The sequence below is a fragment of the Coenobita brevimanus genome, chromosome 22, assembly GCF_032717465.1.
Source record: "Coenobita brevimanus isolate Jiangsu-jjx chromosome 22, ASM3271746v2, whole genome shotgun sequence".
Lineage (NCBI taxonomy): Eukaryota > Metazoa > Arthropoda > Malacostraca > Decapoda > Coenobitidae > Coenobita > Coenobita brevimanus.
The window spans coordinates 384,247-396,562 of record NC_136975.1 but is presented as its reverse complement, the minus strand read 5'-3'; the positions used below and the strand labels follow the sequence as shown (position 1 = coordinate 396,562).

General features: G+C 39.1%; 1 protein-coding gene across 1 annotated transcript in view; it reads left to right on the top strand.

Annotated features, from left to right (window-relative positions):
- The window catches only part of DIP2 (disco-interacting protein 2), a 611,941-nt gene that overhangs the window by 523,930 nt on the left and 75,695 nt on the right, over positions 1-12,316 (top strand). The window contains exon 19 of the mRNA XM_080266752.1: positions 6,533-6,770. Within this exon, the coding sequence (XP_080122878.1) occupies positions 6,533-6,770 (238 nt within the window). The remainder of the gene's footprint in view (positions 1-6,532; positions 6,771-12,316) is intronic.

Below are 12,316 nucleotides of genomic sequence, written 5' to 3'. Positions count from 1 at the left end.
GCTTACTTGCCTAATTGTCTCTGTGTCATTTTTTAACTCTTCCATAACACACTCGTGATTGACTACTGTACTTGCCATTTCACTCATTTTCTTCCTAAGTGTACTCAGTTCCACTGTTAGTTCACTGATGGTTGTGTCTTTCTTGTTGGCCTCCCTTCCTAGTTTTTCTATTTCTTCCTGTTGCAAGTGCATCTGCTTCTTTATTTCATCAATTTCATTTTTGAAAGCCATTTCTAGTTTGTGTACACGTTCAACCAGTCTATCGTGAGTCTCCACTTCAACCAGTTCTTGGTAGAAATCATCATTTTGCTTTTTACCTTTATCCCTTTTCTTTTCCAAATTTGCTTTACTAAAGTATGTATCCATTTTGCAATACTTAAAGTACAGAGTATGTACTTAAAATCCCCGTGTTGCTGTAGTCTAAACAAACCTCAGCTGACTCAGCGTATTCTTTCGTCTTGGTTCTCTTTCCTGTTTGAACAAGTCTTGTTTAAACTTATTTTTTTTTTCCCTTTAATAATGAAAAATCATTTAGTCTAACCTGGTACAGAGCTTGACTCATACAAAGATACTAATTTAGGTAATGCCACTGGCCGTGTTGGTTCGGTACGATTGACTCCCTCTGTGTGTGTGTGTGTGTGTGTGTGTGTATTTACCTATTTGTAGTATACAGGAATTGAGCTAAGCTCGTGTTGTCTTGTCTCCATATCTACATTTATCCAGTCTGCTTTTAAGCACATGAACGTTCTTTGCCTGCATCACCTCTTCATCTAAGTCATTCCAAATACTTATGCTTCTGTTCGGGAAACTGAACCTTTTAAGATCATTAAGTCATCTACTTTTCCTTAACTTGAAGTCATGACCTCTTGTTTTTCCATCATCCAACACAAAAAGATCCTCTCTATCCACTCTTTCCAGTTCTCTTACATTTCTAAATATTGTGATCAAGTCACCTCTTTCCCATCTCTCACGCAGTGTTGGTAACTTCAGTTTTTCCAATCTCTCCTCGTAGGAGAGTTCCCTTAAACATGGTATCATCCTTGTTGCCATCCGTTGAACCCTCTCTAGTTTATCAATATGCTTTTTCAAATAAGGTGACCATACCACAGCCGCATACTCTAGTCATGGTCTTATCATGGTCAGTATCAACTCTCTCAGCATTTCCTCTCCATATAATTAAAAGCCACTCATATTGGTCAGTAATCCATAAGTTCCACCAATGATATTGTTTGTATGTTTTTCTGGTCACAAGTCATCCTGAATAGTCACTCCCAAGTCTTTCTCATCTTTTCTCTTACAAATTATTTCATTGCCTATTTTATATGTCCAGTGCGGTCTTTTTTTCACTCATTCCCATTTCTAATACATGACACTTCTTGGCTTTATCTCGCCGCTTGCCAGTGCCATTTTAAAACGGTCTGACATAATTTTGTGGCCAGTGCCAGTGCCGTTTTGAAATGATTTAAAATAAAAAAATTCACTGTGACCTCATTTTTCAAGATTTGCGGGTAAAAATTGGCAGGCATGTAAGGTAACTGTTCCTCTACCATCCCCCAGGCTGTCAAGGCCATACACTCACTCACTTCCCCCCTCACGCTCGCTCTGCCTCACTCTGCCTGTGTGCCTCACCCAGTGCTGTACATAGTGAAGGCATTTTGTAAATATTTTCATGGATATGTAAGTTGTAAATATTTTCTTGTAAGTGTAAGGACTATATAGTGAAGTCAAGTTGTAAATACCTTCTTGTAAGTGCCAGGACTGTACGTAATGAAGTCAGGTTGTACCTATCTTCAAGTAAGTGTAAGATAATGAATTCACAGTGACAAAGACATGCAAATTGTGATAGATGCTGAAGTAATAAGTGATCAGAAAATTGTACTGAACATTGCTATACCTTCCCAGCATAAATACCTGAGTATACCGTACATAGAAAATGGCTTTCTGTCACGTACGTGGTGAGCGTGAGAGAACGGCTATACCTGTACACGAGTATGCAGGACTCAATAAAACTCATTTCTGAGCCTCGGCGAAATTCATTGTTTCCACATCAAAATCTATCATTTTAGCCAAAAAAAAAAAAAAAAAAAGGTCGAGAAATGGTCGGCACTGGGGTGACCCTTAGGGCTAAAAATAGCTGGCACGCAGCGGGTTAATATCCATTTTCCAAGTCTGGCTCCAGCTGTGGAGTTTGTTCAAATCCTCTTGCAGTTTTTTACAACTCTCAGTACCTTTAATATGTTTCATGATTTTAGTATCATCTGCGAACATACTTATGTATTTATGCAAACCCTCTGGTAAATCATTTACATAAATCAGAAACATTATTGGGGCTAAGACAGAGCCCTGGTGTACTCCACTAGTCACGTTTCTCCACTGTGAAACCTTGTCTGTTATGACTGTTCTCATCTGCCCTCCTATCAAATAAGCTTCCATCCAGTTTAATAGTTTCCCATGCCCCCCTCCAAAGGTCTTCAACTTCCACAGCAATCTCCTATAGGGCACCCTGTCAAATGCTTTCTTGAGATCGAGATAGACACAATCTGCCCATCCCTCTCTCTCTTGTATGACATCTATTACCCTACTGTAGAAACTTAATAGGTTAGGAACAGATCATCTTCCATCTCTAATACCAAATTGTCTTGGTGTTATCACTTCATTTTCTTCTAAATACTTTATCCATCTTTTTCTAATAATATTCTTGCAGATTTTACAAACAGTACTAGTAAGTGATACAGGTTCATAATTGAGTGGATCTTCCCAATCTCCTCCCTTGAAGATGGGCACAGTACTTGCTCTTTTCCAATCTTTAGGTAACTCTCCATTTTCCAGTGAAATTTTGATGATGACATAAACAGGCCACACTAACTGGTCTGCACATTCCTTCAGGATCCATACAGACACACCATCTGGTCCCATTGCTTTTCTTACAAACAAATCCCTCATCAGCTACAGCACATCATTCATGTCTACTGTAATTTCTGCCATTCCTGTCACTTAGGGTTCTATTTCAGGTTCCCTAAATTCCTTTTCCAACACATAAACTAACTGCAGCTTGTTCATTATTTCACACAATTCTTCTTCTCTTTTGATAGTTTCATCTCCATCCCTCAGTCGTATTATACTGTCCTTAACTTTCATTTTACCATTCACAAACCTATAAAATAATTTCGGCTCCATTTTACCTTTCGTTACAGTATCTTTTTCACATTTCCTTTCTTCTCTCCACACCCTTACGTATTCATTTCTTACCTGCTTGTACTCCTCCCAAGCCCTTTCACTATACCTTCTTCTCACTTTATTCTATGCATGCTCTTTTTCTTGCCTCATGTGCTACTCCCCATCTGTTGTTAAACCATTCTTTCTTCCTTTCCATAGTTTTGGAAAATTTTGGGACATATTTACTAACTCCTGTTTTATACACTTATATTAGAAACTCATATTTCTCATCAACATTTGTGATCGTATTCATTTTACTCCAGTCCACACGTTGGAAAAAGTTCTTCAGGGAAGGAAAGTCTGCCTTCCCATAATTGCATCTATTTTTTCTGTGTTTTTCATCTCCTCCTTCCCTTACTCCCACCATTTCCTTCTCAGTAACCAGATGATCACTTTTACCAAAGGGGCATTGGTAGGTTATATTCCTCACATCATTTGGGTCCATACTAAGTCAAGCCTTGATGGTTTGTCGTCACCCCTAATTCTTGTATTTTCTTTAATTAATAGGGTTAACATGTCTTCCATCACCAACTCCATTAATTTATTTCCCCATGATTCCTCATTGCTCCCAGCATCCATACTTTCCCAGTCAACTTCTCTATAATTAAAATCTCCCATTATTATTATTCTATTTCTTCTTTCAATTATCATCTTTAGTTTAATAATGGATTCTCTTATTAGCTGTTCATAATCTTTTGTCCATGCCCTAGTTTTAGGAGGCATATAAAATACTATTACATCTATTTTTTCTCCATAACTGTCCTTTATTTCATCTCCCAAAAGTTCAGCCTTGGTATTTTCAATTTCTATATTTTTTGCTCTTAGGTCATTGTGGGTTGAAATCATTATACCTCCCCCAAACTTGCTTTCTCTATTTTTCCTCCAAATATTATAATTGTTCTATCCAAATAATTTAGTATTAACATCTCGGGGCATTGTAGTCTCCGCCAAGCAAACAATTTCAGGTTTCTTTTCGTTTATATAGTCTCCAGTTTCCCCTTCCTTGGATATTAACCCATCCACATTACTATACATGATACTTAGATTTGGCGCCTGATGGTTTAGTGGGTAATTATTGCCCTCCAGTCGGATTGAGCCGGTGAAGGTTTCTATCCAACAGGTGGTTAAGGTTTATTGCTCATGTAATGCCACTCAGGGATGAGTGAGGCTGGTCATTCTCATCTTAAATGTCAGGACCAACTGCCTAGCTCTGGGCCCCTATGCTCCTCAAGGGGCAATGTAGGATTGGATGATGGATGGATGGATATATACTGTGTATATATATATATATATATATATATATATATATATATATACTGTATATACAGTATATATATATATATACTCTATATACAGTCTATATATATATATATATATATATATATATATATATACAGTATATATATATATATATATATATATATATATACAGTAATCCCTGTACTTTCTAGACGCCCACTTTCTGGACATCCCCACTTACCGGACATTGTGGGCCTGGACCATCGGAACCGAAAAATGGCCCAAAAAAGAAAATGTCTATCTGCCTATTGCCAGACGCCTCAATCCCGTTTGGGGTGGCCACAAACAAATCGCCTCCAAGTCGCCCTGGCCCCCCGCAATTTCACTGCCCTGCTCCCAACTCACACCCCCCTCTCTCATATACCTCTCCACCCCATCCCTCCATCTCATCCTCGGCCTCCCCCTCCCTCTTTCCCCCTCCACCTCACTCACATACACTCTTTTCGTCAGTCTTTCACCCTCCATTCTCTCCACATGGCCAAACCACCTCAGTGTGTTCCTCATAACGCTTCCTGTCACATCCACATCGACACCACAACGCTCCTTTATATCCTCATTCATCAGCCTGTCTCTCCATGTGACTGCACAGGCTCCTCTTAAATAACTCATTTCCACTGCTCTCACTCTTGACTTGTCCTTCCAACAACGTCCAAGCTTCACTTCCATACGTTAGAGTTGGTATCACAATACTGTCATGTAGTAACTTTTTCACTTCCATGCTCACTTCCCTGTTTCTTGTCACTGCTTTCAAAGAACCAGCAACCTTTCTTCCCTGCTGTACCCTTTCAAGCACTTCACCCTCCAAACCCCCATCCTTACCAAACGGATTTTTCACATGTATGAGGATACACATGGTGGAGATGGTGGATTGTTTGCTCTCTCTGATTAATCTGCTACCCTACATAGCATGAAAATAATCAACATGCTGTTAATTATAAGGAGAGTGATTACATGTATTTCCACGTGTATATATAATTAGTGAAGAATAAATGCTATCATTACGAATTTGGTAATGAAAAGTTAAATTTGGTAATTAAAGTTGAGGAGATTGGTAATGTGGCCGTTGCGATCTGGCAACTCTGTTTCTCCGACATCAACAGTTACGCCCTAACTTCGATAGTGAATAGATGCTTATCGCACTGGAAGCCACACGTGCTCATTTTTTGTGAATAAACAGTGAATATACTGCAATACCTTGCCTCTAGACCACATGGGAATTTACAGTGTTGTGCAGTGTTAAGAAATTTGAACTTAGAGTGCAAAGGATCAACTGTGGAGTGCAAATTGACAGCTTAAATTGGCAGTTAGAATTGCAGTGGTGCAGTTAAGAATAATGTGCAGTGTTAAACAATTATAACTCACAGTGCAAAGAATTAAGTGCAGCACAACACTGGATTGCTGTACGTGCTTCAAGAGCATTTTCACCACTGCCAAAACCTTAGAAAGGCAGCCACAAACATGATATAAGTACCCTGGCTGAGGTACAGTCACTTCTAATTCCTCATTCTTTGGTTCCTTTTCATTTATTTCATGCTTTTTGTCCATTATTGGTGTGAATAGAGTCTTAAATAGGTTTAAATAGGTGCTATGCATGTCCGGTAGGGAGTTATTTAGGTGGCTTTCAAAGTTAGGCTGGGTTAGGGTCCATAAGTACCAGTCCAGGAGGCTGGTCCCCACTATCTGGACAGGACCACTTTCCGGATGTGCCTTTAGCTCTGTTACGTCGGATAGTGGAGGGATTACTGTATATATATATATATATATATATATATAAAGTGAAACTCCTGATTATCTAGCAAATCTTTTGAGTTACTATCCCAACTGGTTACATGATAAGAAAGGTACTTTTCAGCCTTGGTTCTGTCATCAGATTATAGCTTGAATATCACTAATAAGCCTGATATCTAATATTGCTTGTTCAGTTCTAAGTAGCTTTCATATTTTAATGGGTAGGTTTAGTGTAGAATTTTAAAGAATGTGTTGCCTGCATGATTAACATTTTTTTTTCTTTCCTCAGAGTTTTCAGTGGATGTCACGTGTGCTACAAGCTGTTGACAGCATACACCAGGTTGGAATTTATTGCTTAGCGTTAGTGCCACCAAACCACCTGCCTAAAACTCCCCTTGGAGGAATCCACTTGTCAGAGACCCGCAAGAAGTTCCTGGAGGGATCCCTACACCCAGCCAACGTGCTAATGTGCCCTCATACTTGTGTCACCAACTTGCCCAAACCGCGTGAGGTTCATCACGGTAATGGTGACAGTCAAGGATGTTTTAGTTTAGTAGTGTAGTGACTCCATTATTTTAGTGGTAGTACATTTGTTTGTTTTGGCACTATTACACGAAGTACTTTAGGAAATGTGTAAGTAGAAGCTTGTATGCCTATATGTGACCTGACCTGTCATTAACACTGTACCTGGCCAGCCTTGCATACCTATTCTACCCTGTTCCCAGGCTTGGGGTGAGTTTCCAACAAAATGAAGCTGTGTTGCCATTGGAGGCTCCCTGCATTTACCGCTCGTGCTGCATGAAACATGTATACACTGTTTTGCTTTGATGTAATGTAGCACCCATTTTTTATATACAGTAATCTATCTGTCTATCTATCTATATCTATCTATCTATATATATAATATACGTATATCTATCTATCTATCTATCTGTCTGTAGATAGATAGATAGATAGACAATATATATATATATATATATATATATAGTAGAAGAGAGTGTATGTGAGTGAGGTGGAGGGGGGAAGAGGGAGGGGGAGGCCGAGGATGAGATGAAGGGATGGGGTGGAGAGGTATATGAAAGAGGGGGGTGTGAGTTGAGAGCAGGGCAGTGAAATGGCGGGGGACAGGACAACGTGGAGGCGATTTGTTTGTGACCACCCCAAACGGGATTGAGGCGTCTGGCAATAGATAGATACTGTAGATAGATATATATATACAGTAGAACCTCCTTAGTCCAGACTACTGTATATGGTGGGAAGGGTTGTCTGAATGTGCCGATTGACCAGTCTATCAGAGTGATCTCCAGCCCATATCAAAAACAGTTTCTTTGTATGGTATTTGTTCATTAATTTCTTATATACAGTATTTATGACATTCATGGATCTGGAAAAAGCATACGACATAGTAGACAGAGAAGGATTGTGGAAGGTTTTGTGCATGTACCACGTAGATGGTAAGCTGCTAGGTGCCGTCAAGACTTATGATGATAGTAGCGAGGTGTGTGCAAGGTTCAATGGGCATCTAAGTGAGTGGTTCACGATTGGTGTGGCCGTGCAACAAGGTCGTGTTATGTCCCCATGGTTGTTCAAAATATATATGGACAGGGTGATGAAAGAAGTAAAAACACTAGTAATGGAGAGGGGGATGACATTGGTAATGAATGGTGATGGAAGGAATATCTCATATTTGCTGTATGCCAATGATGCAGTACTGCAGTACTTGCAAACACCGGACAAGAACTTGGTAGACTAGTGCAGAGATCTGCTAATGTCTGTGAGTCGTACCTTGAGAGTAAATGTAGAAAAGAGTAAAGTGATGGTTATTGAGGGAGAAGGTGACTCCCAGTGTGATGTGGAGAGAGACTTGAATTGATGAGAGAGTTCAAATACCTCGGTACTGTACAGTTATAAAAATGAGAGGAGAATGTGCAAAGGAAGTGGAAAGTAGAGTGACACAAAGAAGGAAAGTAGCTGGTGCAATGAAGAGTTACAGCTGCTTGAGGCATACATGAAGGAATGTTAGTGCCAGCTTTAACATACAGATGTGAGATTATGGTGTGGCATGAAAATGAGAAGTCAAGAGTGAGAGCATTGGAGACGGGACTGCTGAGGAATGTATTTGGAGTACGGAGGGTAGATAGGATACGAAATAATGTGATTCATGAAAGATGTGGAGTGAGGAAGTCTCCGGACACCAGAATCGAAGAGAGTGTACTGAGATGGTATAGTCCTGTGGAGAGAATGGATAACAATAGAGTGGTGAAAAAGGTATATCTGAGTGAACTTCAAGGAGGGAGAAGGCGAGGTGGGCCAAGGAGAAGGTGGAGAGATATGGTGGATGAGTGTGTGAGGGAGAGAGGTTTGGAAGTCAGTGAAGCTAGGGGACTGACAAGAGATCGAGCTTGCCAGATGAATATTGTGAGGAGAAGCGCATGATCAGGGATTTAGAACCCCTTTTTAACGTGACAGCATCCAGATTGACTCCATCAGATACATTTGTATGGAGCTACAGTACGTGGTGAATGTTTTTGGTGTACCAGATAGAGCCAGGTTTCCATGGGCTTGAATGGTGAGTGAATGGATGCTTGGCCCATTGGATTGGGCAAATCTGGGCTGTTTGGACATTGCTACTTCTCACCCTGCCCTAGGGTGGGAAAGGAGTTTTGGATAATGATGATGATATATATATATATATATATATATATATATATATATATATATATCTATCTATACACACACACACACACACACACAAAGGAAAAAAATGATAGGAGGACAGAGGAAGAATGTAATACTTTTTTTTTGGAGAGTAATGGATATGAAAGTAAGGAAGTGGTATTTAAGGAAATAGAAGTGAAGGAAACTAAGGGGGATGGCTGTGAAAAATCAGAAGTTGAGGAAGTGGTACTGATGGAGAATAGGAGAGAAAAGGGTATAAAAAACATCAAAAATAATTTGAAGGTGATATATACTAATGTTGATGGTTTAATATCGGCAAGGCTCGAAATTAACGATTTCTTGAGAGAACATGAACCTGATGTCATGTGCTTTGTAGAGACCAAATTAAGAGAAGATATTGATGTTCATTTGGGAGATGGTAAATACAAACTCTGGAGAAAAGACAGAAAAAAAAAAAACAGAAGGAGGAGTGATGATCGTGAAGAACAACATAAATGTAGATACCGTGGAAATGGGAGAAGGCAGGGCTGAAGTGATATATATGAAATTAGAAACTGGAGAGAATGTTGAGAGAGATATGGCGGTAGTGTATGTTCCCCCTGAGACGAGAGCATGAAATGATGACAAATACCAGGAGATGTTGTCAGAAATGGCTAGCTATTTACAAAAAATAATTGAGAAAAGCAATAATATAATTTTGGTGGGTGACTTTAATTGTAAAGAGGTGAACTGGGAGGAATGGTACTCCGGAGGCGGCGAGGATTCGTGGGGCACTATGTTATTAAATATAATAATGAATAATGTGATGACGCAACGGGTCAAAGAAGAGACACGGTTTCGAGGTGGGACACACCAGCAAGGTTAGATTTACTGTTTACCAAAGAACCCGATGTAATAGAATCATTGAAATATCTCTGTCCTTTAGGAAAAAGTGATCATGTGGTCATTGAGTTCCAGATGATAACAGGGAACGTTGAGCCAAGAGACGAGCTTCATAGACAGGGAAGATACAACTTTGGGAAAGCAGATTTTACAGGATTGAGAAACTTTTTTGAGAATGCGGATTGGAGAAAATTCAGAGAAACAAGAGAGATACAGAGGAAGTGGGATATCTTTCTAGACCTGTATAATTTGGGTGTGGAAAAATTTGTACGAAGAGTAAGAGGGAAAGAAAACAGGAAAAAGGAGTGGTGTAATAGAAGGTGTATGATAGCAAAAAAAGGGAGAGATAAGGCGTGGAACAATTGGAGACAGAGAGTTAACAACAGAACAAAGGAAGAATATAAAAGAATTAGAAATGAATACACAAGAATACGTAGAGAAGAAGAAAGGAATTTTGAAAAAGGTATAATAGACAAATGCAAGGATAAACCCAAACTGTTTTATAGATTTGTTAATGGCAAACTGAAACAAAAGGAAGGAATCACCAAACTGAAAGTAAAAGGAGAGGTCTATAAAGATGCAGCAATGCAAGCTGAAATAATGAACAAATGTTTCCAATTGGTTTTCACTAATGAAAAAGAGTTTGTGGAAGGGGAGGGAGTGATTAGAAATGTACCGGTGATAAAAGATATAAAAGTGGAGGTACAGGAAGTGTATAAATTACTGGAAACTCAAGATGTAAGGAAAGCCCCAGGACCTGATGGAATTTCTAATTGGGTACCAAAGAAATGCAGAGAACAACTGGCAGATAAAATTCACAGTTTAATCGTGTGTTCTCTGGAAGAGGGGAAAGTGCCACAAGAATGGAAGAGGGCAAATGTGGTACCAATTTATAAGGGAGGAAACAGGGAAGAACCCCTGAATTGTAGACCAGTGTCTCTAACCAGTATGGTCGCAAAATTGTGCGAGAGAATCCTGAAAGACAGATGGATAAAATATCTAGAAGAGATGAATATTTTGACTGAATGTCAGTTTAGATTCAGAAGTGGAAGGTCATGTGTTTCTAACTTGTTGAGCTTTTACTCAAGAGCAATTGACGTGGTACAGGAGAGAGACGATTGGGTGGATTGTGTGTGTTTAGATTTGGAGAAGGCCTTTGACAAGGTACCTCATAAGAGACTAATGTGGAAACCAGAATATATAGGAGGACTGAAGGGGAAACTTCTGGAATGGATGAGAGACTTTTTGAGAGACAGACAAATGAGGACAGTAATAAAGGATAGAATGTCTGGATGGAGGGAAGTAACAAGTGGAGTCCCTCAAGGCTCAGTGTTGGCGCCGGTAATATTCCTGATTTACGTAAATGATATGGTAGATGGAGTGAACAGTTATGCAAGTCTGTTTGCTGATAATGTAAAGATCTTGAGGAAAGTAGAGGTTGAGGAGGATTGTAATTTGCTGCAGGAGGATCTGGATAGGATACATGATTGGAGCTGGACGTGGGAAATGAAATTTAATGTAAAGAAATGTAAAATACAGAACAAGTCCCATTATTTGGCATCTATGGGACCAGGATGATGCCGAGAAATTAGATTTGCCGAATAATCAAAAACCTACCCACTCAGTACCTTAAATATATTGGTGAACACTGTCATCACCACTTATGGTATTACAACTGTGTTTGCTGTGTTTGGAGAGAGTACTGTATACTGTACAATACTGCAATCAATACAGTACTATACCTGAATCTGAAATATATATATATATATATATATATATATATATATATATATATATAAATTAGTGAACATATACAAGGGTAATGACATAGTAGGCCTACAAGTCAGATAACACTTCCTGGATGGCCGAAATTATACGGAATATTACCTACCAGCTCAGTACATCACTTGTATTGGTGAACTCATCACTACTTATTACAAATATGTTTGGAGTGAGTATTGTATACAGTACTTTTTCCAAACAAATAAATTAGTCAGAAAATTGTATAAAATAAAGTAAAGGGATCTGAATTGGTAAGGTCTTTCTGATGAAAGTTATAACTTACATTTAGCACTCACTCTTTTGTTCGTTTTTTTGTTTACATGTCAAAGGAGAGTACTGATGGAAACAGTAATGTATTCCATGAACCCCTTAATAACCTCCGACATTGAACAACCCTTTACAGTACCGATGTCGAGTTAGTGAGCTATGGAAACACTGTGAACAATTATGGGAATGGAACGAAGGTCACTGGTATGTTTACACGACTCTACGCTACGATTCCAAGCAGTCAGGGGGTCAATTAATCTCAGATGTTTTCGCCCATTTGGTAAATGCACCGTAACTTTATCAATTCTCCAGTCAGTCATAGTGAATCATAGCATTGGTTTAGGAAGCTAAATAACACATTTCTAGGTGCGCCAGATGATTATCTTCACATCTTATAAGAAAATGGAAGAAATTAAATCCCTCTCTGAGTACGTAAAGTTCTTCCATTCTTCTGAAATCAATT